The following is a 27,929-nucleotide window of genomic DNA, read 5'->3' on the forward strand; positions in this document are numbered from 1 at the left end:
ACTTGAAAATGCTGCAGAAACTCCACCCTTGGACATGTTCAATTCAACTGTCTGAGGTGCTGAGCACTCTGCTGTAATTGGACCTGCTTTGAGCAACACTTCATGACCTTTGGAGGTCCCTTCCAGCCCACATGATTTGTTTGAATCTGTAAAAGCTGATAGTGTACTTGCATACTTTACAGAGGTCATATTTCTAACCCTCTGCCCTGGGTTTTAAGAGCCCAGTGGTATTACTGCATTAAATATGGCATACAAATTACCAGTGTGACACTCTGAAAGAATGAGGTAAAGATCTATGCAAAAGTATGACAGTTTAGAGGTATTTTATTTTTTTTTAATAGTTAAAGTAAATGCATCTACCATCATGCAGGATTTTTCCTGTAATGTCTATGAGTAGCATGAAAAATGGTCCAAGCCAAAAAACTCTTCCTGCCAGCCAACAGTCCCCAAGGACTGATCTGGGGTTCAGTTCTTATTATCTAAAATTAAACAAAAGATAAAACAAACATTCAAGTGCAGACTTTTTCAGAATACTTTTTAGAAAGTTGGCCCAGAAGCATAATACATAATTCATTCCTAAATGATCTCCCTAAAGAGTGAATTTTTTCATCTAAGAACTTGACTGCTTTGTCTCTGCCAAAGCTGCTGTTCTTCTCACAGACACATCCTGGAAGTCAGGCTTGCAAGACAAAGCCATTACAACAGCTTTCACATAAGTGAAGCCTCAAAGTGTGTAGGACACGTAGGGAAAAAAGAGAACAAGGACTGAATTTGGCCTGCTATCATTATCCCAAGTAACCTCACAACAAAAAAATGAAATCATAAACAAGGCTTTTAATAATAAACGGCAATAACTTTAGAATAGGTAAGGGCAGTTTCAGTGTTTAAAGGGAATTAGTAGCTTGTCTTCCACATTTGCCTTTCTGGATATTTTCTTCATAAGTACTGTTTCTAAATCTCCTTGACAATGATACAGTATTTTCTTAGATCTTAACAACTTCTGTTTCCAAGATTAATTTATATTAAATGCAGCACCAATTCCCTCTCCATTCAGATTTTTACTGATATGATTTTTATTGGCAACATCTCCCGAGTAGAAAGGTGAACAGTCACCTGATGAGGGTAATATTTCTAAGAAGCAGCTGTAATTGTAGTAAGGGATGTTGAATTGATTGTTCTAGAGACAGATCTATTAGATACAAGAACAGATACAAGAGGTATAAAGACATTACAGTCACTGCCTGTGACTTCACCAATAATTTGGACAACGGTAGCTCTGAATAAGAAATTGCTCCAAATTTCTATTTCCATTCAATCTTCTGCATAACTGCTGAGGCTTGAAACCATTCCTTCAGTTACGATGTTACCAATTACCAGCCATGGAAAATGAGAACTTGTAAATTCGTTTCATATAAGCCACTAAATAGCCAGAAATCATCTGGAAAAGGAAGGTGACTATGTCGGACACATGGCAGTGGATTTATGGAGAAAATTTCGTATCTGTTGCTGGGTGCTGTAATGTGTGTGTTAAAGAAAGACAGGAGAATTGATTAATATTTGAGGCGTTGAATTTTCTAAAATTTTTCTAAAGTTTCTAAACTTTTCTAAATTTTTCTAAAATTTTTCAGAAGTTCGATGTAGGGTCATGAAGTTCAACCCCTTCAAGAATCTACATATGATTGCTGATGATTTTTATTTCTCTGCACCCCATCACCTCTTCAAGTAACAAATTTTTCTTCACCAAATGTCTACGTGTCTTCTAAAATCTTGTTTAGTGATATTGTTCTTTAGTTATTTCCCTCAAAACTCTTCTCACTTTAAAAACATTTATATGACTACATGGCACACACAAAACAAGTAGCATAGTCTGTAAAGCAATAAATTTCTTCCAGAATATATAATCTATACATAAAAATCTGAATTTTCATGTTAGTTATTAAATGCATACATATTTATAAAGCTCCATGCAGTACCAATGAGGCATCAAAAGAAATCTGAATGCCTTTGGTTTTAAAGAAAACTCTATGCTAGTTTCCTCAGAATATTTATTATTTTATGAAGTTGACTAATGGAGCAATAGGACAAGAACAACCTGGAAAAGTCAGCTGCAACAGCAAACAACAAAGTAAAACCACACACTTTCTCAATCTTTCTCATAAATAGTAATGTACAGTTTGAGATCTTCGAATAATAACTGTGAAATACTGCAAAAAAGCCATATCAAAAAGTGATATGAGGGGTATTATGGCACACATGTTGCTTTATCATTGAGTGCTCATGAAGAAAATGAGATCCATTCAAGCATTTCAGTTTGGAAGGTTGTCACGCACTAATGACCTATGGTCAGAATCCAGCACATAAATCTCCCCACGTTTTTGAGCTATTCAGTTGTCCAGGCTGCACATTACCAGTAAAACACAACGTTTCTACACACACTGAGTCACTGGATGACAGCAATATGCAAGTCTTATATTGCAGTGAAGAATTAATTTTACAGATGGCCCCTGAAAAAAGGTACTATGAAAACCTCCTCTAGCAGTTAATTCTACTTCAGGAGATTTTAAACAAACAGAAAAGCCTCCCTTCCTTTCTATAATGCAAACAACTCATTTTGGGAAATGAATACAAATTTGCTTCTCTTAGTTTTCCCTTTTTCTGAGGCATCTTCAGAGGTATTTTAGAAAATCAGCAGATTTTTGCTAAAAATATAGGCAGACCTTAATACCAATGAGTTTCTCAATACAATGCTTTTGTGCCTGCTGTTTCATTAAAAGAATTTATTTTTTAAAAAAACGCTGTTTTAAAGAATCCTTGAACTACATTTTGGTAGTTTGATTTCTTCTAGAACAATATGTTAAGTCTATAAGTTCTGCTTCATTTTAAGAAAACAGAATATCCCTAAATGCTTCCATGAACAGCCTTTTAGCCATTTTCTACCAGTACCGGTATAAAATCTCTCCTAAATCAAGTCCTATTAAAAGGAAGTTAATTTTGACTAACCCTTTATTCAAATGTGAGAGCATTCAGACAGCAAGAGCGCTTCAGCATAATGGAAAGCCAGGTTCTATCCAAGTCAGAGTATGTAAGAAGGAATGATGCATGAAAAAATTGAAAGGAACAGAAGAAAATGAGGTGCAAAGAGCTGCTTTACAGGACAGCCAGGCTCTGGAGGACTCTTCAAGCATAACAGGATTTGCCTTCTGAGCAAGAATCTTTGGATTACCAGACCTGAACAACTGAGTAGAGTTCATGTAGAACAGAGAGGAGGAAAAAAAAAAGACTACTGGAGTATATCAGCATAAGAGGCCATGGCTAAACACAGTTTTCCATGGGCAGCAACAAATGGGGCTGCAATCAGTACCGTGATGCATTGCAGCTTGGGAACACGTTAGTTCTTACAGCAAAGCTGCTGTACAACATCTTAACTGGTCTGGCACACTGCCACCTCCCACTGCCCTGGTTTGTCTTTGGCACGTAAGTCATACCCAGTACATTGTCAAAATATTATTACTATGAGAGCTGTTACACAAATCAAGCATTCTAGCTCTTTTCCCAAGGCGTAATTATTATTTCAGTTTATGACAAAATTCACTGTACCTGCTTTAGGCTTAAGTACTTTTCTACTCTCCCACAAGAACTTTTGATTCTGTAATCTTTTTCCTGTCTCTCCTGGTTTTGACCGGGATAGAGTTAATTTTCTGTCACTGGTATAGTGCTGTGGTTTGGATTTAGGATGAGAACGATGTTGATGACATGCTGATGTTTTAGTTGCTGCTGAGCATCACGGACTCAAGGACTTTTCAGCCTCTCATACCACCCCACCAGCAAAGAGGCCGTGAGCCACAAGAATCTGGGAGAAGACAGAACCAGGACTGCTGACCCAAACTGCCCGAGGGATATTCCACACCCTGTGGTCTCGTGCTCAGTTTATAAGCTAAAGAGGGGAAAGCTGGCTGGGAACTGGCTGGACATTGGGCAGTGGGTGGTGAGGAGCTGCACCGCGCATCACTTTTTTTGTATCTCTTATTTTGTAGCCCTTTGAGCATTGACCTAATCCAGACAGCCAAGGCACCCTCCAGGCCTCCACCTCATAGGATTCTGCCTTTGAGTTCTGAAGAGTTGTCTTCTCCAACTTCTCTTCCCAGTAGTCTTGTTTTTTGAGAACCTAACCCAAAAATTCAGATGCTGCATTGTTTTCCAAGAAGCCTTGTTGTTAACAAATGTTCCCATGACACTCTCCCTGGATTGGTCCCCCCTGAGAAGTGAGCTACACAAATTTTGACAAGGCTGAGGTCTAACACCAACAAAGGGACAACCTGTTAGAATTCCCTAATTGCAATGCTGTTTTTCTCCTAGGGATTATCAACAGTTAGTGAAGGTGTATGAACCACCTCAGTTTCACCTTATCCTCTAAAAAAGCACTGCATGATTTGCTTTTCTGGCATGAAGCACTTACCCTGCTGCCCCTGCGGTGTTTGTGAGATGATGAACTGTGCTGGCTGCAAGTTGGTTGTTGGATGCACCAACACAAACTGTTGCAGGTTGAGATTCTGCTGCTGAAGCTGCTGCAAGTGCTGCAAATCCTTAAGGAAACAGGAGAAGAGAAAAAAAAAAAAGGAGAGAGAAGAAAAGAAAAAAAAAGAAAAAAAGAGAGAAAAAAGAAAAAAAAAAAACGAGGGAAAAAAAAAAAAGAAAAAAAAAAAGAAAAAAAAAAGAAAAGAAAGAGCTGTGTGTTAGACATTTAGGTCAGCCATGACTCCCAATGTAACTCGATTTTCTATCAGCCAGTTACACTCCAACATTTAGAGATAAAAGTGGATGTCAAACACAGCAGCAGTCCTGCTACTGAATATCCTTTAGAAGGGCAATTTGAATTGCACTGTCGTTCATAAAACCAAACAAAAGTTATTTAGTAAATAACCCAGCAAAGTATTTCTAGCACTGTTCTGCTTTAAAAACAAAGCAAAACAAAACCAAATAAACAAACAAATCAATCTCCCTCCCATCCCCACCAAATGCAGGAGTTTTCAAATACTTCAGTTTTATCAGCACTCAGACTTCTCAAATTTATTTTTTTGAGGATGGAACTCTGCTACAAATCGAGCATATTAGCTGGGAGCTATTTTTGTTTATAACAACAATCTGCAATTACCATTTGAATCAACAACAAGAAAGCAAAATATTACAGATTCCTTATTTGCAGGCTGATTGTTCAGGTCAAATTTCAGAAAGTAGCTAACTCAATAAATAAATAAATATATTTGATTAGTTCTGAAACAAATTACAATAAGCCTAATAGATATGACTATAATTAAAGGTTAAAAGGAATAATCCAAATCACTGCTTTATTGTAGAACCCTACTTTTATGTATTTAAACCATTCAGAACTGTTAATTTTCTGTAATTAAATGACTGGTCTCAACATAAAATGCTAATCTCTGAGAAACTGGATTTTCAAGAAAAATGCTTCAACCTGACATTTAGCTGGAGAATGAAAACATAAAGAACTGTTCAAAAATATTGCTCCCCCCAATAGCCTTTCTCTTTTCATCTTCTCCAAACAGGACAATAACAAGAGTAACTGAAATTGAGAACTGAAGCACATTGTGAAGTCGGCCAACATAATAGTGGTAATCCATGAAAACTATCTATACACGTAGAATTTTTCCATCTTTCTGAGAAGAAGCTGTTTCAAAATACTCACCAAGCAAATATTTTCCATACTTGCAACCTCCCACTGAAAAAAACCAAACCAAACTCCCACTGAACAAGCCAAACCAACCGACCAAACAAGAAGACTAAAGTGTCACTTTATTTTAAATCTGTTAAACTATAGCTTCAAAGTTGCAGAAATCTCCTTTTGGGGATGAAGGGTAGGGAGTGTCAGTGGGTGGAAAGGAAGACTAGGGAGGAAAAAAAAAAAGAGAGTCCATTGATTTATGAGACCATAGACATGCATTATAGGAAAACGACTACTTAACCTGCATTACACAGACACTGGCCATCAATCACTTGGGCAACTTAGTTGTGTTAAGTCAAGAGCGTGCAGTGTAATAATATGGCAGACAGACACCAGATGGATTGGCCAAGCAATGCTCTTAAGAAAAGGAAACTTCCATCTTATAAGAGAATGGTAAAATTTTAAGAAGTGCCCACGAGCGCAACAAAGTGTTTTCAAAGTCAACGGTATTGTTTGCTTTCAGAAAATTTCATTAGTAATACAACTATTCCTATGAAACTGAGGCCAATTTCCCTCTTAAAAAGAGAGAAATAACTGCTCCAGTTTTTCCCTGGAACTCCATATTTCTTCTGCCTTCGTGTCATAACATCACAATGGTCAGCACCGCTAACAAAAACTGCTACTTCCTGAGCCCAACACAACATGGGCCTCCACTCATTTATTCATCGATTTTCAGTGCTTGACTGGTTACCTCTGCAGGTTGTGCCGACCCTCCAGCACAGAGGGGCTCACACCAAATCAGATGCCAGGACTGGATGCAGAGTTAAAAGCAGAAATGAAAAGAGTAGGGCAAGCTGACTAAGGGTGTGAACACTGGGTGGAAGAAAAGGAAATAAAGAGAGGCTGCAGGGTGAAAACAGAGGTAGATAAAAGTACAAACACAAAAGGAGGAGTTGGGAAGAAACTGTGGAAGGAAGAAGTATCAACAGAAAAACAGACAGGTGGAGGACCTCTCCCACCAAAAGCAAGATGACCAAGTAGATCTCAGATGATTTGAAGCACCACCACAGGAGACGGAGTTATGTAGAAGAAAGAATACAAAGAAACAGTGGCAGTGTATCTGTAAGATCAAAGGAGGAGAGCTTTTTGTTTAAGACTATTGTATTCATAACACCGCCTACCCAGCTAAGACATGACAGCTCTTATCATCAGGCTCTTACACTTTAATATGAGAAAACTGTTTTTAAATTGAGGCCTCAGGGATAACTGGTATAAGCAATCTTATTCTGTGCATCTGCCCTGGTAACTGGTGTGTTGGCTAAGTCTTGTTTAAATACAAAAATATAATTCTGTAACGCAAAATGAAAATGATACCTCCAAGGCTAATCACACTTAAATAGCCCTACCAGCCCCTCAAATTCATTTGAAATCCAACTTTATTTCTACCTTGGGAAAGTTTTATTATTTAGTTAATTATACCACTACAGTAAATCTCCCAATAGCAACCACATGAACAAACTTGACACTATTTTCCTATACCGATCTTTTTTCCCCTCAGTGTTAAAACCCCTGTGCAAGCATAAGCACACAGAAAGAGATGGAAAGACTTTCAGGGAAACATGCATGTCTTCTGGTGCTGCTTGACAATTTAGAAAGATCAAAACAATCCAACTCCTACCTCAGCAGAATGATCTGTCAAGTGCTACAACTTGCCATGAAGATTTTTGTTAAAAAAACGAAATAAATCATCTAAAGTTCTACATTCAATGTCATTTTCTCTAATTACACCCTCAGCACCTCTGTAATTTTGAGGTTTACATCATAAAAACACTGATCATAGAAAGTGAAAAGAAGTAAAGTTTAAAAAGAACTCCAAAGCTTGGTACAACTGTTCAGTGTCACTTTAGCAGCAGCCCAGCAGCAGCACAAGCATCTCCCCAGGCTGCTGCAGAAGATACCTTACGTGAACTGCAGAGCACGTCAAAGAAGTCATGCTTGTGCAATTAGTTAATTAAAATAAATATGGTGATCCCCCTGCAGCAGAGACCTGCCAGTTAATCAATTATTCAAAAAATCATCAATTAAAACAAACATTCAGCTATTTGTGTAATCAGCTATATGTTTACAATAGCAATGCAAACAAAGCTGAGCACTGCTTACAAATCATTGCCAAGTTGGATCAAAAAGCATGGTGTTACCTACCTATGAACCTAGAAGGTAGACATTTTCCATAAGTATCTCAAATTATATCCAAACCCTGCACAAACTATGCCCTGCACTTTCATCATGGGAAGCAGCCAACAAGATTCAACCAAGCTCATTTAGGTATCAAAATAACCTGTCCTAAAAGAATCGATTGTGAAGTCAAACGTTTCGGTAATTAGAAACGCCAGAAAACAAGTCCAACTTTAATTTGTTCCCCATGTGGCAACAACATGATCACATGCTATTTCTCACAGAGCACACGCTCACTTCAGAAGCTCCTGTTTGACGGCACACGCCTGATCTTTTCAACTCCTCTCAGACATTTCTCTGGAGATTTTCTCCAGTACAAAATTAATAACTGTAAATGCTTCACACATTTCCACTGCTGTGGAAGAGAGGGATTAGCAACATCTCACACATTGCATTCAAAGGTATCTGCCCATTCAAAGGTATCCACTGCTTTGGCGGCACATTTGACAAACGTAAAGCCAGAAAGTTCAAGGTATGGGTTTTGTTAATATGAAATTTTAGTGTGCCACACTCCAGTAAAGCAGACCAAACTATCTTAAGCTGCACACCTGGAAGACAAGAGGCACACACCTGTGGATTACTTACACTTGGGTTAAAAGACTTGCACAACATCACGTGGGAACTCTGTGACAGATGCATGGCAAGAAGGTAGAAGCTGACCACCAACTCCCTTGACAAGGACATTTCCCATTCTTTTCTTGAAATCTGTCTGTATTATTGGCTACAATGACTTAACAAAATTAAGAGATGATCTTGAGAACTATAAGTTTCCTTGAATGCTACATCCTTCAGTCATCTCCACATCATGCCAGTGAAGTGAGATCCTTTGCTAAAAGATTTGTTAATATTTGGTCACATGACTTGTCACAGTCCAACAAGAGGTTCAGTGTGAGAGATCTGTGGGATCTCTCACTTAAATGTGGGATGGCATCACTCTGGCCTCTCTAAGGACTGCCAGAGAGGTCAGAACTTCTAGACCAACCCCACAGAAATTTGCCACTTCAGCTAATCAAAACCTGATAGCACAGCCAGGCTGTTATTCAGCTAGTGGACTAGCACAATAAAGGAACTGCACATTTCACCAATGGACTTCACAGTAATTGTGACATTTCCATTCTTGTCCTTAATCAGACCTCATGTTCACTTTTTAAGACACTTCACCCCAGTTGAATGCAAGAGAAAACAGCCTGAACAGAAAGCACCAGACAGTCTTAAAGAATCTGCTCACTCTAAGAAGAAGCAGCTTTGGAGATTACATATCCAACATACTTTGCACAGCTACACTAATACACAAACTGATACTACGTACTGAGAACCTTAATCTACGGAAAGATGGACCTCAGCATGAGCAACACGACAACCTAACAGTAGCACTCAAGATGCCTCAGCTGTACATTTGTTTACCCTTGTCCACAAGTCTAAGGAGTTTCCACACTACATATACTAAGTATGGAGTTAGTGGCACTGCATTCTCCACACGGAATTATCCCAATCCTGGAAGATCCAGGACAATCCCCGCTGCTTCTAGTAAGCAGAACTGCCTTGAAACACAGTTCTTCAGAATTAACTGGCAAGTAGTACCAAACCATGAAACTGGACAGATTTCAACTCCAGACACATTCCGGCAAGTTTTTCCCTAGACACACAAGAGTGCCCATCCTTTGTCACTGAACTCTGAGCGTTAAGCACCAAGCCAAAACAGCACACAGATCTGTCAAGTCAAACTGCCTTTCTTCAGCTCTGTCATTTTGCTTCCAGCAAGCACCATTTGGGTCTGACGAGCATCCTCTGTGATACACAGGCATCACTTCCCATCCACACAGGTCTCAACAAGCACAATTTCTGTGGGTATCTCTCTATACCCTCTTTTCCTCCTTTCCCAAGCTAACTACCAGGAGGAAAATTCAGAAAATACAGATTCTGGAGCAAACTCAGAAGCCCAGTGGAAGTGACGAGCAACTAAGACTACCAACTTCAACCTCACCAGCTGAGGACGTGTGAGGAACGACTAAAAACGCTCGAGGACTCCAGAAACCCACCGAACAAGGGAATAAAAAAAAAAAAATGGTGCAAACGAAGTCAAAGGTCTTTTGTTTTCCACCCTCTCAAGCCTCAAGGCTCACCTGTGCAATCTGTATTGGCTGAGATAGAGGGATCTGCGTCATCGGCGTTGCAGCAGAGGCTGAGATGGTGGCACCAGCAGCGCTGTGCTGCTGACTGGCTGAGTGCTGCACTGCAGCCGCCAGCAACTGTGCCTGCGCCTGTTGGAGCAATAACTGTTGCTGGGCTGGCGTCAACGTGAGCTATAAACAATTAGAAAACACAGCCATTAATAATGCAAAGAGCCACTGAAGCTACAAAGTCATTAGCTAGCTTGTTACTAGTTATATTAAGCAGACAACCCCAGAACTATTGCTACGGTTCAGCCGATGACTGTGGCCTTAAGTAAGGACAGCTGGCTACTCAACAGAGTGTAGGAACCAACCTACCACGGGCGTGACGTAAAACAAACTGCACCAAAGCAAACATTTGCACTTACTGGAACCTACAGAACCTAACTTCACTCCTAAGTCTTCTTCACAACTCTACCAGCAATTTCTGGGAAAAGGTAATTAAGTAGCAAGCAAAAGAAAAGAATCGGTATTGCCAGGATTTGAAAAGAAATTTACACCCAGCAGAACAGCAAGTGATTAGCCAGATGAATGCGAAGCAGGAATGCTGGCTATGGCTACTGAACAAACTGATAACACCCCAGCTGCTTCACATTAGCATGAATCCCTGCCATATTCCATCATTTCCATTATGCCCTAAGATATAAGTAAAGAACATGAGCTCCATTTGTTTTCTCTCCAAGTCTCCCCATCTGCTTTTTTTTTTTTTTTTTTCAAATAGAATAGAGTTGGCAACTTCACATCCCTTCCCTTTCCCAAACACGCATTATCTCTGAGGAACAGGTGGCAGCAGTTTCTCCTTTACATGTAAATGAATCTTGATGCCCATATTTACTACAATCCGTATCTGCATGGGCCTGGAGTTTTGAACGTTTCACTACAGCAGACAATCATGAATTAAAACAAACCAATATTTTTTGGGAATGCAAAAAATAATAAAATATGCCAGGTTTTAACAACATATTAAAACAGTCTCACTTTTAAAGCTTTCAAGTGCAGTTAACTGAAAACTAAATAGGATGTTTATTTGTACATTAACATAGAAGAAGGTTTAACAACTGAGCCTGAAATTAAGATGATATTTCATTCAAGTGTAGAGATGATCTAATCTAATACTTCGAATCATAAATACATTATTGGAGCAACTGCCCTAAACACACACTTAAAACTGCAAAGCTGACTACGTAAATGCTCATTCTTTAACGAGCCCTTTCGAAAAACTTCCTTTTTTGAGACGACTGAAAGCCTTTACAACAATTCAGAAACACCAAGCAGTCTAAACCAAGTTATCTCATATTTACTCCCAAAGCCTTGCAATTAAAAAACCCTCAAAACTGGTAGGTTAAAACAGAAGGGTTGAATAGGCTTAAGGAGTACTAATACAGTTACTTAAAAAAATGTATTTGAGAAGAGGAAGAATTAGCAGGTCCCATAATTTTGCTCTATACCCAGCTATCTGATAAGATTTAGTCTCGTTCTCCCATGTCCCATTTTAATCTTGAAAAGAAAATAAAAATTCCTCTTTATCACATCAGTGTGTGTCCTATTTGTACACACACCGGGTTTTCCTTTCATTGCAGAGTCAAGACGGGTACCGAGAACAGAGAGAAACAATTCTTTGTTGTTGTTGTTGTCTGGAAGCAAATACTATTGCAACAAACCCCAAATATTAAAGTCTGCTTATTTTTCTAGGAAGATACCTTCTGTCCCCACTTTCCCTGAAGTTTCTTCCTATGTTAATGACAATCCCCTTCACTGCCAGGCCCTGTGATACTGCCATCAGGAGGCTGACTGCAGTAAACCTGGGTAAACCTTACCCCAGTGATCTGTCCTCCGGCCAGCATGAGCTGGGTCTGGGGTATGGCCGCCTGCACTGAAGGCTGCTGGGAAGGCTGGCTTGGCTGCTGAGAGTCCCCAGATTCTTCATTAGATTTAGACTAGTCAAAAAAAAAATACAACTCTTTATAGTGTAAAACAGATGTTAATGTATAACACACTGCTATCTCAACACCGCACAATAAAAATCTTTCATCTGCATACAAAAAGCCCTTGGGTTTATTTTAAGAGTGTGTTTAAGCAATGGCTCTGTGTGCCCACCATCTCAGCCACGATTGCTCAAACATGTCTGTAGGTAATGCAGTTTAAACAAAACAGAGAGACTCTCTGGTCCTGTGTAACTCTTTGACGTTATTTTCAGGTCCCATCTCATCTCACGCAAAGCTGACGCTACCTCCCACCATAAAGAAAGAGAGGGCTGTTAAAATTATTCATTGCCTAAAATCCTGAACAATGGAACCAGGGAAAGGAGATTTTGTTTCCATTATCTGCATCCTGTACCTCTAAGTCATCATACTGTTGGTTTATATGGGACTGCTTTTGAAAAATCCTCACAGATTTATCCACCGACAGCAAAATACATAATACATAAAGTGCTTTTAAATAATCAAAGTTTAGCATTTATTCTATTTATTTATTAATGCTGCTTTATTTAAAAAGATTTGAGTTTATTTTGATTTATTTCCGTGGTTTGGTTGTTTGTTTTTTTAAACACAAGAAATTGTGAAGACATGAGGGAGGAAACGCCAGTGCATGAAGAGGGGGAGAGAGTTTTATGATAATTAAAACTGGTTATGCAGAACATTAAAATTCTGCATAGATTTGCATATTTTCCACCACCTGTTTTGGGGACTGCAGAGCGGGCTAATTAACATAAAGGCTCTGATTAATTCTGCCAGTCATTGAGTGATAATTACAGCGCAGGACTGTAAACATTCTGCACTGGAGATACAGCCTGTTTGCCAACATCTCTCTCAGGGATGGAAGTTTACCATGGCAACCAAGGCAATTTTCTGCCTCCTTCCTCTTAGAAAGGAAGGTCACTATACCTCCTCTTCTTTCCAAATTGTTATTATGTATAAGTGGGTCCACATTCTATTGCATTTCATGTAATGCACTACCTACATTCTTTAATAACAAGCAATACTGAAACCAGTCTTCAATAAAACTGCATCCCTTGCCCCTTTAATATAGTACTGAGAGGAAGTGGAACATTAACTGATACACTGAAGTGTTCAGCATCATAAAAAAGTTTGAAAGCTTTGTTGTCTCACGTACATTATTAAACAACAATTACTCTGACTTATTTTGATATCACTTTGTGTTATTTACAGAAGCAATCTAAGTCTGCCACCTTATATAGTTAATGTTACGTTATAGTCCCATATTCAGGTACCAGAAAAATCGCAGAGTAATACTTGATATGTTTAAAATAAGTGAATAAATGAAAGAACATGAAATATGCCTGGATTTTCATAGTTTTCATGACATGACACCTGACTGAAATTCAGCATTAAGTTATGATTGCTGCACGTCTTAAACAACTCCAGTGTCTGAATGCTGACTACCCTGAACCTGATTTACAGCTGTAAAACCATTGTTCCTTCATACCTATCACTTGCAAAACCAGTCGGACTGAAAACACAGAGTAACATATTATAGGTTAAAAACTATCTCTAATGGGACCAGGATGCTCTTCGGGATGAGAGAAGGACAAGCAGCAGAAGGTAACTGTCTTTACCTGTACATTTAAGGACTGAGCAGCAGCCTGTAAACTTGTTCCAGCGAGCTGGACCTACAACAGTGCAAAAATGGAAATGAAATAATGTAGAATCCACAGAAAACTAACAATGTAAAAAGAACCATCTCCCCACCCATGTCCCAACAAGAACACTGCATGCCCTTTTAACACCTGAATCAGTGAAACAGGAGTTGGGCTCCAGGTTGAAAAAAATCTATAAGGCACTTCCACAAGTGTCATTTGTCTACCTCTTGCAGAAGGTATTCCTGCCTAGGGATCTAGATATTATCATGAATAAATCTGAAACAGAGCATATTGGGTGGACAGGCTACCTAGTCCTATTCCTGTTCGAAAAATCCAGGCTCCAAGGGAGGCCATTAAGCTCTAGTCATCACCATCCTACCCATATTTCAGGATGGGTCTTACCCCAACACTGCATTCCCCCACTTTCTTACATGACAGAGGAGCAATCACCTGCACAGCACAGAACCCAGAGCATAAACACTCTCCCTCAAATCAACCTGTTCAAGTATTTCCAGTCCTCAGCCACTGAAAAGAAGATCTCAACACAGAGGACCAGAGACACTTTACAAAGGTTGTATTGATCCAGGTATACTTAAAACTTGAATCCAGTGTTTGTGATTAACAGGTCCAAAGAAGGTCTTGTGGGTTAGCAGTGAAGAAAAACAGATGCTTCAGAAAGTGAGATTTTTTAAAAGTGTTATTTTATCTCTAATAAGGATTTTCTCTGTACGACAAACACTGTATTTTCATTAACTCAAGACCATTTTAATCAGTCTTGCCTTGTTTCTACCAGCACTCCTAGTTATAAAGAAGGAATGCTATGTAATTAATTACCAACACTTTCAAAGGTCAGAGTTACAGCCTGTAGAGAATTCTGTCTCTGGCCATGTTTGAAAACCGCTGCTCATTTGAAAACAAGGCAACATGTGAGGATACAATAAAGCAAAGCAAAATGTAGCACTCTTGCCTCTGTAAAATGATGTCCCCACATAAAGAGTACACATTTTCAAGCATGGGAAAAACTGCAGTACACGAAATTAATAACTGAATATTTGAACAGGCGACCCTTAAAAGTCACCTTGGAAATATTTCCTGCCTCTCTAAATGAAGGTACCAGACTTACTAAGCATGTTCTACATCTAAGCAAACACTCTCAGAAAAGCCCCTCCTCATCACAAGCAAAATATAGTTTGACACAGTTGATGTAATGTCAGCTTTTAACATGGATTAACAGCAGAGAATAACCTAAACACCACCAGCCTGCCATCCAAAAAAATATACTCAGAAATAATACATTAAAATGACAGAAAACACACATAAAACACCACAAATGTATCTCAGGTACAGTCAACATAGTCCTGAAAATCTCTCTGAATGCAATTTGGACACCCCATTCACCACACAACCAACATTTTCAAATTAGAAATTAAACTGTTCCTGAATGCTGTCTACAGCCTAACATTCTGCATTAGTCTAGAGGAAAGCACTGTGTGTTAAGGTTGAATAACACCCCACTAAGAGCAGCCACACCAGCAGAGGACAGTTTGACAATAGATCCCCACACACCTGCAGGTGAATAAAAGAATACCTGAGATTTCCCTTTGAACCAGTTTCAAGAAATGAATCACACCTTATCAAACACGAAGTTATAAAGAACCTGACAACTGTTTAAATACATACATTTCCAAAGCAGGATAAAGCACTGTGCTAAACACAATTACTGTCCTGGGTCGATCTATTATAACAAAACGAAGAGTAAAACAAACACACAAAATTCTGCAGAGCAGCTCTGTGTCTCCATGTTAAACACACACTGGCAACCCATGAAAACTAGTCACCTTCCCTCCACAGAAAGGCACCCTACAACAGCCTATTGGTTCAGCAAATTCAAACAGTGGCACTCCCCAGGTCCTACATAAACCAATCTACTAGGAAAATTGCAATTATGTGACAAGACGTGTGGAATGTTCCATACAATAAAACGGCAGTTTCAGAGCTCTTAAAAGAGGGCATAAAAGCTTCAGTACTTCAATTATACCACAATAACTGTGCAACCTCAGACCTCAAACATTCAAGGTCATCCAATTAGGTACAGTATTTTAAAGTTTAAACTTGGTGCTGAGGAAGGGAAAGAAATTAGGACATTTGTTTTCATACATCAAGTGCGAACAGATAAAAAAAAAAAAACCTACAAAAATGCCCCTTATACTTCTCTTCACCTAGGGATGCCCCACTTTGCTTCAGCCTACATCTGAAATTCAACTTTGATTCCCTAAACACAGCAGCAGCAGCAGAACAGAGGGATAGTATTAGAAGTCTGAATATCATCTGACAAACAGGTCATTGAAATAACTTTAAGAAAAAAAAAAACAACTCGCAAACCATATATGCTTCGTAAGTATGATCAACTTTCTTTCTAGTTAATGTGCAAGGGCAAAGCGTAGTGCTGACTACCATTCAGCACCAATTCTCACTTTTAACTAGACAGTGACAGTTTCAGAACCTTGGCAGCTGTTGGGCCGATACAAGCCTTTCCCAAAAAGATTAAATTTTACCTTGCCTTTCAATTTGGTATCTCTATTAAGGTTAAAAAAACCAAACAAACCCCAAAAAAACCCCAATCAACAACAACTGAAAAAAAATCCTTCAAAAACACACACCACAAAGTTTAGGCATCCTCAAGTCCCCAAGATTTGTAGTTCTCTCAGATAGGTCCCACCCCGTCTTGACATATTCTGCAGCCCAATGCACTGCAGTGAGTGCCACGGTAAGAACTTTGTCCCATCCGTGCTATTTAAGCACATGGTCTACCCCTATGTTCCATTACATGACCCCCTGTCATTCACAGAAAGAGAGAACAAGGCACAACCAAGGGCAGCTGCATTTGCAGCTGTCTGAGCCTCCCCTGCTTTGAAACGGATCTTCCCTTACCTGATGAAGGTGCCCAAGGAAGGCCTGGGCCTGGGCTGTAGAGATTGCTCCTCCGACAGGCACAGGCTGCTTTTGAAAGTCCAGGCCATTTGTTTGCGTGCCTGGAGGAAGAGAGAGGTTAAAAACTATTAATTATTACTTTTGAGAAGCAAATGAAGAATTAATACGCCTAAGTTTCCTGCTGTTCTCTCAATACTACGTCGTAGAAAAATACTCCGAGAGTAACAAGAATTGAATTTTTTGCTGAAAGGGGGTTGAGGAAGCAGTGACCCAGCTTTGGTAATGGAGCATTTGTCAGCTGAACAAAATCAACATTGTATTTTCCTCAGCCTCTATTACCTTACCTACTTTGTGCACCCTGGAGATGCTTAAAAGATGTGGCGATGTGGCGTTTAGGGACACAGTTTACTGGTGGACTTGGCAGTGCCAGGTTAACAGTTGAGTTTGATGATCTTAAAGTTCTTTTCCAGCCTAAATAATTCTGTGATCTGTGTTTCTATCTGCACTATCACCCCATCATTGTCTACAAGGTTTGAGAACCAAATGAGTGCACACTGCTGAGATTAAACTGTGTTTCCCTTCTCCATGCACTCTCTAATCAGCAACTGAAAACTATCTTCAAATTCAGAACATGCCAACAGCAAGGTTCATATCAAGTCACCTTTCATTAAAGACAGGTAAAATAATACTTGACGAAAATAGAGGTTCCAAATATACATAGCAGTTATGGGTCACAGTTTTACTCTTTTGATAAAAGATACCTCCACGTTTCTGTCAAAATTTGTGCAAAGCTCTCATTAGGTAAGAAAACTGCCTAGGCTTGCTTCTGTTTTCACTCCCTTTCATATAACCAAAACCTGATGACTTTCCTACATTTTTGAAGATTTCTTCCTAAACAGTTCAAGAAACATTAAAACCCCTAAACTAGCCCAAAATAATCTGGCTCTGAGAAGGGAAAGAAAAATACCCAACATTTTTTCCACAAGACACTACCACAGAATTCTCTTCTGCCAAGAGGTACTATAAATGCAAACTTTTAAGAATCATTCTGTGGGGAGATGATAAGATCAACATTAGCAATTATCAAAAAAAGTGGGTTTGTGTGTTGGGTGTTACTACCCACAATGGCTAATAATGAGAAGGGAGACTCCAAGTGTATCAGGCTGCGTGGAATTTCTAGAACAGATGATGCAATCTTTAAAATTGCATGACTGAAATGAAGCAAAACCAGCTTTAGACTTGCATGTTTACTTTTCATGACGATCAGATTTTGTTCAGTGTCTGTGGACAGGTGTTCAGCCGACTCCTACTTCAAAATTCCTTCCATCATCCACATTCTTTGCCATAAAAATCTAGGTTATCTACTAAGCAAAAGAGTCACAGTTGTTAAACAACAACAGGGGGTTGCTATTCCTTAGAAACATCTGCAAAAGCAAGCAGGCATAAAATGTGATTAGTAAAATAGACTACCCAGTATTTTACATTGCTATTTTGACCTACAAACAGCTTAACACAGATAACATTTCCAAAGACTGACTCACTGTTCAATTAAATACAGACACAACAGAGATAGTCTGGCATCCATGTAAGATATACAAAGGTGGCCCTTTGATGCATCTTTGGTGGAGGTGTTGTGGGAGGAGAGTTGGTCTACTCTCAAGTTTTCAACTCTGTGCTTTGGGCCAAGGTTTAGAAACTTAGGAGACATACGTGTTAAAAATATTCCAACTTTAAACTACGTAAAATTATTTTGAGTTTAAAATTCCAATTAAAAATGAATGGAAGGACTATTACTAGCCTGAATTGATCCTGAATGAATGCAACTTGTTTGCCTTTCTCTAAAGAAAGGTAGATAAAAAAGGTCTGCTGGAAAGAGCTAGAAGAATCTCATCTATTTTCATTCTTTCCAGCAAACTGCAGAATTCTCTTCATGCAGAAGGCCAAAGGGAATGGAAAGATGATTGGATAAATATATAAAAATAATTCCTGACAAACAGCTACTGTAATTCAAAGGAAACAACCTACCACCTCCCCTTTTAAGCAGAAGCTTTGAATTAGTTTTCAGTGTATAGCCAGGGACTCCAAAGTACAAAAAGAAACCAGATAAGAAAACCTACTGCAAGGCAGATACTCCTTATTCCAACTGGAAACTTGCAGGGGTTACAAAAATTACCTGTTTCTGAGAGGACTGGCTGGAAGCCTCACCTTAAGTAAATAGGTGAAGCTGTTCTAGTTAACTGTCTTCCAAAAGGAGCCTCAAATCACGACACCATATTAAAAGAACAGCCCTGAGCACGTGCGCAGAAAAAATGCTCCACTTAGCACTCCTGCTGACCCTTAATATGGAAACCTGAAATGAGCCTCCTACGTGACAGTTTTGAACAAGGCAAGCTCCAAGACTGAGCTTAAAATCTCCATGGGTCTCAATAAAGAATTTAGCTGGGCACTGAGAGTGCCCAACATTTTCTTTGAATTCAATCTTGAAAGACTTCGACTCCCTCTTCTGAGGCCTCCCAAAACCAAACTCAGAGTAAAAAAAAAACCCCACACTACACCTGTTCACCCTCTCCTGTACTTGCCTCTTAAACTTTCTTTGGCATTTGGAAGTACAGCATTCCCTCCCCTTTGGGTGAAGCTTTAGTTTTGGAAGGAATGCTACCCGGGTTGCTTGCATTTATTACAGGATGCCTATGGCTTCTGAAGATCAGAAAGGAAAATAAAGTGAGTCCAGCATGTAAGAGGCCTTGTTTTTAAGGTATTGATAAGGATGTGATGCCACTCCTGTGGAATCCAAGAAATCTAGAAATGTGATAAGGAGCTGGAAAAGAGAGCTGTCAGAAGCAGAAGCTCAGCACATTCTAAGGACATGGAAAGACCAAAATGCCACTTTTGTTCAAGATAAGAGTTCAATACAAAAAGCCACGATGATTAATGGACACAGCAGATGCAATCACAGGCACTGGGGTTTTAACAATCCCAAGTATTCATGTATCTTCCATCTCCTACTCGAAAGGAGTGGATCTCTCCATGTCCCATCCCTACTTTCTTCTTGTTCCAACTACATTGTCGCTGCCCTGCCCTTTCTGGTAGTTCTAAGTAGTTTGTTTTGTTTTGAGTGCTGCACCCTCAGCAAGCTGTTGAGACTGAGTCAAACTGTAGGATGAAATTTCACCCTTATAGTCGAGGTCCAATGCAACTTAAGCACATTTAAATTCTGGCATAAATTCAGTCATGTGCTTAACTACTTCACAGAGGTGGTTTGGATGGAGACTAACACAGTGCCTCTCCAGAGAAAGGAACAGAACACTAAGTACCAGGACACCCTGAACATGGATTAGTTTATGCCATCTTGGAGGGTAAAGGCATGAGAAAGTGGAGTAGGCAAGGTAACATTGCACCTGCAGTCAGGGGAACAACTTGACTCTCAGAATTCAAGAACATAATCATCAGACTTCAGCCTGAGTTTGCAAATTGCATAAGAAAGGAAGAGGAGTGAGGAACTCCAGGTCTGGGGAAATGTGGAGTAAGGTCCAAGAAAGAACTCAGAAAGGGAAAGGAAGGAAGAAGAAGGAAGATTTGAAAGCTGACTGGTGTGAGGATGTGTATCATGCTCTGGGGGACATCTCCCAGCACCACCAGTACATCTCCCCAGCTGGATCTCCAACTCTCTGCATGTGTCGAGAGAGAGAGATACCCCCAATGCTCAGGAATTGTTGATTCCTTGTCCACATTTACTAATAAGAAGTTTAGCATTAATATTTGCCCGGAATTTTAGCAATTGAAGAATATTTTATGATCCCTCTCCTATAGACTTCCTTCTTATGGAAACCGGAAAAATCAGTCTCTGGAAATGAAGTAATGCAAACAAGAGCCTTTAAAATCCTTCCAAATACTACACTTACAAAAACTATTATTTTGCTGCTATGTCAACACATGTCATAATACTACAGTTTCCATAGTCATTATAACCTTGGCTTTCATAGTGCTGCATTCACACAGTTTTTAAAAGAGAAGGTGCATTAAACAAACAGAAAGGTTGAGATGTTTTGGAAAATTTTATGCTGCAGCCTATAAAAAAGGACATCCAAAGACTATCCATTTACTGTAAGACATTCTTCTTACTTCTCTTTTTTTTCCAGTAGCTACTACATAGACTGTCCACCCACAACTGCAAGACTGGAAAAGATTTCTGTAACTCTACAATACTGATGACCGATGGATCAATTCACGTTCTTGAGGAAACAGCCATCCAACAACTCTTGTACTCATTTTTTTGTTGTTGTTCTTAAGTGATCTGAAATATGGGTTGCTTTTTCAGATGTTTAAAAGGGAAGTCCAGCTAGCACAAAGATTTTAAAGTTATAATCTATTTCAGGCACTCTATTGTGTCCAACATATTTAGGGGACTTTACTATGGTCCCTAAATAGTCAGAACTCAAAACACAAAATCCTAGTTTAACTCCATGAAACTTAGTTGTTAGGTCAGAAAAATACTGATGTTGTCATCTTTACCAGTGGCAACTGTTTTTTCCTGAGAACACTAGCTCTGCCAAATGGAAATGCATGCCCTAGAGTAATCTCTCTTAAAATTTTCAAGTTGCATCATCTCACTACAGTTTAAAACAGGAATGACCCAAACAAACATCCATTGAGGTTTAAAAGATAGACTAGTAGTGTTTGCACAACAGACTCAAGTGATTTACAAATGTCACTGGAAAACAGGCAGTTGCAGGAAGTTATAAAAATAAGAACTCTGAGTGTTTATAAAAATCATCTTCACACATTGTCTGGGGAGCACGTCTGGGGAGCACAGGCACTGAAGAAAAATCGATGGCACTCCCAGTTCCTCAGCATCTGAGCTGAAAGTTGACTTTTTTTTCCCACTAAGGATGCACTGAGTCCAGAACCATAATCTAAGCACCCTGATCAGAAGCCTAAAATTACATTCTGTGAGTATTCCTTTCAGGGTCTAACATCTGCCATTGACTAATAAAACTGATGCTCGAGCTCCCAAAGAACATCAAAATGCCATCAGTCACTATCTCCAATGGTTTATGAACTCTGTATTTAAAAACGAAACAATGACTGGAGAACAAAGGGTGCTCAAAAATTCTAGATTATTTTAGTTCACATAATTTAAACAATCAGGGTACAAAACTGAAAGGAAAGACTGGTAACATTTAAACTACAGAAGCAATGTTCCAAAGTTCCAAACGCCAATATGAGTCAAACTTTTGTAATAACTAACCTTAGTATTAGAGTATAAAAAAATATAGACATTGTATCCCCTTTTAACATGAAAGGACCTACATGCAGCTTTACAATCCATCCATTCTATGTCATGACCCCCACCTCCACAATGATGAAATATTTGCCTTGGAGAGCCGAGTCAGGGTTCTGCAGAAGCAGGTGCAGTGCTTTCACAATAATGGATTTATTTTTAAGGACTACCTTTGAATAAAGCAAATCCTCCTCCTAACAGCTCAGTTTAGGTCAAACTGCTGGTTAAGGCTGCACTGAGGGAAGAGTGTTGGGAATGCACTCTGGAGAAAACATATGCTGGGAACTGTGGTCATACAGAGGAGGAAATCTGAATTTTCTCAGGAGTTTACACACAACCTCCAGCTACAAGGAGTCTACAGGGATATTTAAAAATCATTGTTCTCTTGATGCTGTTTATGATCATGAAATATTTACAGTCCATATGTTTTGGAAATACGGTTTTATATCACCCTAAACCAGTATTAAATACATAACAAAACACTTTTGCGCACAGAAAGAATTGATACCTCTCCTACTAAAAATACAGTGGCAATTATAAAACCTGAGAAGCCAGTGACAAAACACACATTAATAAGCAGGCAGAATTCCTTTGGACTGACCCCGTGCATTGGCAGAAAACATCCAGCCTCTCGGACCAGTACTGGGAACATTCAGTCACTCTCAGCTGCACTAAAGCCTTGCACAAAGAATTAGGAGACAGTGGTATAGAATGAAAAATAGTGTTAATTTCCTCACAACTCCAGAGTTTAAAATAAAACTCTTATTACTGAACCATGAGAAGGAAAAATAATATTCCCTCATACAAGGTAACCAGACTTCTCTCAAAGCAACAAGTTCCCTGTCATTAAAATTTTCTCTTCCCAAACGCTGTTCTGAGCTCAGAAAAGATTCTGAGTCAGGTTAAACTATTTACTTTCCATTCAGAAGTGTCATTCCTCTTGCTTCCAAAGTGAACATTAAATTACTTCCAGAAAGGAATTAAAGCATAAGATAGAATGCTTAAGCTACAGAGGCTTAACAACCCTCTCCAATGGCTTAGAACTTGGTCACATCTTAAGGATGCACCAAAAGGCACACTGGTCCTGGCACAAAGGCTAAATTTGACCAAATTTCAAGGTTCTGTTCTAACACACAAGGAACTTACAGAAAGGCTGGGCAACTTTCTTTTTTAATGTTGAGAAATTAGGCTTTCTCCCTTTCACTTGTTCTTGAGAACTGTTGTGACAGCTTGAATGAAATCTGAAATGGAAACAAGATCAGGTAGTGGCCCACACCTGCCAGGGAAAACTTCAACCCAAAAATAAACGACAAAGTTAGAAGTGCCGAAGGTCTGTTCTGCCAGGAAAAAACCGAGACTACTTATGGAGAGCTAGTGCCACCAGGCCTTCTGTAGTATCATAAACATTACAGATAGAAAAAGGGGGAAGGGGACTCTAAGATTGTGTGGGTAGTGCTCCAATGCAGTATGGTTAATGACAAAAGTGTTCCCAAGTCTCTAAAAACAGTGGGTGTGGAGTTTGGGGTTTTTTTTTTGGTTTGGTATTTTTTTATCCCAGTAAGCTGGTAAAGAAATTTGGCTTTTCATATTCATTCAATTCCACCAGAAAATATCTGTGCACCAATTCATCATTTCTTACCTGTGTTCCCGTCCCCACTCTCCATTGATGGTTTACTGGTTTCTGACGGATTGTTCATTCTTGAGTCTGCATTAAAACAGAAATAAAGATAAACCAATACAGCAAAAAAAACCCCAAATCTATTAATATCTTTTTGCCTAGGGGAAGTACAGAACATCAGAAATTTGCTATGTACTTTACCCTAATTCAGATTATAACACAAAAAGAGCAACCAGAATTAGAACACAACACCAAATCTTCCAGATAAATATTGTTTCAAAATTTTCTATGTCATTATTCCCATACGTGAAAAGGTGGTATTAAGGGAAGAAATGACAGCATGCTGGAGGGCAATGATAGGTAGGAACTTAATTTTCAATACAATGAAAGTCACAGAAAAAAAAAAAGGAGGGGGAGGAGGAAGGAATAATGACTACACCAAGATTCAAAAATGTGAAGTCTGACCACCATGGCCTTCATTATTCTTGTGTTTGTTCTCCCCACCCCACCCTGATAACAGAAAGGAAATTCAGTCACTACAATTAAATGGATGCCATTTTTCTAATACTGCATTTCTGTTTTACTGGAATGTCACTGACACTAAGTTATTTTATATTCCCTATATATTCATGCAAAACCACATAGGTATAAACCAACCCATTTTCTACCTCCCTCTGGATGAGTCTATTGCAAAGTCTGTTCTTGGTTTCAAAGCCTGTCAGCTGAATGTAGTGCAATGCAGAGGGCCTCTCCAGACAGCAGACAGAGAATATAGTTCCCTCATAAAGGAATCTATACAGATGTCCTGTATACAGCATCAGCTTTCCAGCTTATTACCTCCTCATTCCTTGCTACTGACCCCACTGAGCCACATTATCACAAACCAAAATTACAAACAGAACCTCAAGACAGACCAGATCATAAAATAAAGTGTAAGCAAATCCTTAAGCCCATTCTTCCATTCCCATAACGAGCTAAAATCAAGTTCAAGGAGCTTAAAATGAACCGTTTATTCCAGGATATTCTCTTGCAAGGTGTTTAAAAGGTTACCTCTGCCATGTACTTTCATCAAAGCAGTGGTTTCCAAAACACCAATGGACTGAAGAAGAATACAGTAACAGCACTAACTGCTGCATCTTTCCCCCCACCCCAGACAGTCCCAAGAATGCCCAGACCCTTCACTGTTTGGCAGTCTGTGAAAGCTGGGAATGAGAAGATGCACTATGGCCATGTACCATCACCTGCTACTTCCCAGAGACACCAGTGCCCAGGAAGGACGTGGACCTATTGGAGCAAGTCCAGGGGAGGCCACCAAGCTGGGTAAAGGGATGGAGCACCTCTGCTACGGGGACAGACAGAGTTGGTGTTGTTCTACCTGGAGAAGAGAAGGCTCAGGAAGACCTTACAGCAGCCCCCCAGTAACTAAAGGGAGCCTACAAGAGAGCTGGAGAGGGACTTCTACAGTAGCATGTAGTGACAGGACAAGGGAGAATGGCTTTAAACTGGAAGAGGGCAGGTTTGGACTGGCTATTAGGATGAGAGGGTGGTTAGGCACAGGAACAGCCTTGCCCAGAGACAGTGTGGATGCCACAGTCCTGGAAGAGTTTGAGGCCAGGTTGGATGGGGGTTTGAGCAACCTGGTCTAGTGGAATGTATCCCTGCCTTTGGCACGGGTTTAAGGGTTGGAACTAGATGATCTTTTTCCAACCTAAACTATTCTGTGATTCCGTGATCAATGTTTTGAAAACCATTATAATTTTCCACATAAACAACCGTGGCAGTTGAACCCAGTAGAGCCTTGAAAACCCAGAGGCCTGAAACAAGCAGAAAACTTCCCCTCACAAGTTAACACATCCTCTCCAGAGCCTCAACTCTTCTCAGAAAGTTCCTATGCCTATCCTTAAATCTTTCAAATGTTCAGCCACGTGTAAGAGATCTGAACTATCAGTGTTACTCTTAGTATAAAGGCAGATGCGTTAAACTGCTTTTTGAGAGAGAGAGTGAGGAGAAACTTTGCAGTTAAGCACTGCTGGCCCACACTTCAGCAAGAAGCTGCAAGTTTTGCCCCGTTTTTCACAACCTCTGCTTAGCACATTCAAGCTGTGACTTCAGTCTGGAAAGACAGAACTGTGCTAAGGTTGCTGGTGCAGAACCTTTTGCTTCCAGGTTCCTTATTTTGTCATTTTCTATATTTGGATAGCATGATCCACACTCCAGAAGCAGAACATGGGTTCTACTGACTGTACAGAAATGTTTGCTGTTGACACAGCCCTCTCTATCTCTGCAGATAGATCTGTGTGCAAAATAAATACAAAGTACATTTCTATCTAAACATTGCATATACCTTAAATTGAGTTTAGTCTTGTGGCAACAGCACATTTATTTGGAATGATTACAGGCAACGTGCATTTGATAAACAGCATTAGTTCATTCTTTTACACAGAGAGGGCTACTGAAAGTAGTTTATGTTTAGAGAGCACTGAAGGAGAATCTCTGCTTTTGATGCAAACATCAAGAGCCCCATCCAACAGGAAGATGAGCAAAAGCACTTTCAAGTGAAATACATTTGGTTGTGGAAACTGGGCTAACTTATGGTGCTACTGGATGTAGGATGCACATTTTTAAGCCCAGAGCAGAGGGGTGGCCTGAACTCACTATACAACTGACCACAAAATGGAAGAGCATAGGCTGAGCAGGGTGTCTCTCAACAGCATGGGATCCATTCCTTGAGTCACTTCAGAAAACTTATGCAAGAAAAACAACACAGGGCCTTCTGTTGCTGGTTTGTTGGAGAAACTGAAGTATTGGAGCTGCAGTGCAGGATACTAATGGTAGAAACCCAGAGGAGGGGACACAGGTGTCCTGTGCACAGAACTCGAAGCAAGGTAGTGACTGTTCTGTCTGTACGAGGAGGCTCCTACAAGGAGCCTTCCTGCATGATGAGCAAGTTTGCTCAGTTACACCAAGTTATCACTGTAGAGACCTCCTTCCATAAAGCAAGCCAAGACGTTTTTCTGTCAGACTGTGCTGCAAAATGAACCCTTTTAGAAAAGGTTTCCAGTGTTTTCTAGTACTAGGCATATACAACTACTTATCTACTAAAAGCTTGTCTAGATGAGGAATATTGTATTGTAAAGATCCGTCCTTAACAAAGACCTCAAATGTTCCTATTGCAAAAAAGCAGCAAGTTGGAAGAAGAAACATCTTTCTGGTAGTGCTCAGGTTCAAACGAAGGATAGCATCCATTATTTCACCAGCTGACTACTTCTTGTTCAATCTGTGGGCCTTCTGCATGTAAAGCATCAAGAACAATGGCGCTATTTCCATTGCAAATGGTAGGACATACATCTGAAGCACAAAACTGCTACCAGCAAAACAGACTCATATCCGCGGGATACTGAACCTACGGACTCATTATATGTCAAATAAAAAGGCTATTTGGTTTATGCATGCTCATACAATTTCTGCTTTAAAGGTAAAAGAATAAACAAATGAAGTGGGCTAAAAAAAAAAACCCCAAACCTTAATGCCTTCACCTTTTCTTCTTCCTTTAGATCTTGCTCGGGTTTTAAATAAAGGCCCTGGGCTACAACTTCTGCCAACATTATCTAAAAAACAAACTCCACGGAAGGAAGGATCGAAAGCAGCAGGTGCATGATTGAAATCAAACTCTCAGGAGCGAATACATTCCGTACAGCTACTCTGCTGGCAGGGCTGAGGTGTCGCCAGGCAGTGCCGTGCCAGGCTCTCACACACCCTCAGGAACGTTCCCAAAGGCATTCAGGAGAAAGAAGCAGCGGACACTGGACCAACCTGGAGTATCAGAGACTGTACCCAGCTGGTAAAACACCGAAAATCTTAACATGGTTATATTGCCATTAACTGTTTCCTTTCACCCATCAAAGTGAAACTGCCTAATGCTCCATCAGCACCAGGAATAAATGATTCACTGACGTGCACGGAAAAACCAAAGTTTAATGTGAGTGAAAACACGCCAAGAATTGCTTAGAAATTAATTTTTTAAAAAAACACATCATATTCAGAAACAAACATATTCATGTGTCTGCTTTAAAATTTACCATTCAAAAATATATTCTTTTTCTTTGACATATAAGTTCTCACCTGAACTTACATGATGGAACTAAAAGAATAATAAATATATATATACATACACACACACACACATTGAGCTTTGTGGAAAAAGCCTTGAAAATAAATACAACCTATTGTAAAATTGGGATGATCCATTACTATAAATAACTTTAGAAGACATGGAGAAGAAATTATGGCATGTCTGTTCTGCAGCCCTGGTGGAATCTCGGCGCAGGAAATATATTATCCCAGTAACCTTAAGCACAGCTTTGCCACGGTATCAATGGTAACCACTGTGCACTCCACCTTATTTTCTATTA

General features: G+C 39.6%; 1 protein-coding gene across 5 annotated transcripts in view; it reads right to left on the reverse strand.

Moving 5' to 3' along the window:
* The window catches only part of POU2F1 (POU class 2 homeobox 1), a 127,689-nt gene that overhangs the window by 43,797 nt on the left and 55,963 nt on the right, over positions 1 to 27,929 (reverse strand). For 4 of the 5 annotated variants that reach the window (XR_005565498.1, XM_039386486.1, XM_027722190.2 and 1 more), the window contains exons 2-7: positions 23,539 to 23,604; positions 16,619 to 16,719; positions 13,664 to 13,717; positions 11,904 to 12,023; positions 10,039 to 10,218; positions 4,457 to 4,583 (exon numbers count right to left, since the gene is read on the reverse strand). Coding sequence is in view for 4 of the 5 variants with exons in the window: in XM_039386486.1 (XP_039242420.1) it covers positions 4,457 to 4,583; positions 10,039 to 10,218; positions 11,904 to 12,023; positions 13,664 to 13,717; positions 16,619 to 16,719; positions 23,539 to 23,604 (648 nt within the window). In the remaining variant the exon portion in view is untranslated. The remainder of the gene's footprint in view (positions 1 to 4,456; positions 4,584 to 10,038; positions 10,219 to 11,903; positions 12,024 to 13,663; positions 13,718 to 16,618; positions 16,720 to 23,538; positions 23,605 to 27,929) is intronic. The other variant, XM_039386485.1, reaches the window with a different exon arrangement.

Source organism: Pipra filicauda, unplaced genomic scaffold (genome assembly GCF_003945595.2).
Source record: "Pipra filicauda isolate LSUMZ 115617 unplaced genomic scaffold, ASM394559v2 scaffold487_size526621_pilon, whole genome shotgun sequence".
Taxonomy (NCBI): domain Eukaryota; kingdom Metazoa; phylum Chordata; class Aves; order Passeriformes; family Pipridae; genus Pipra; species Pipra filicauda.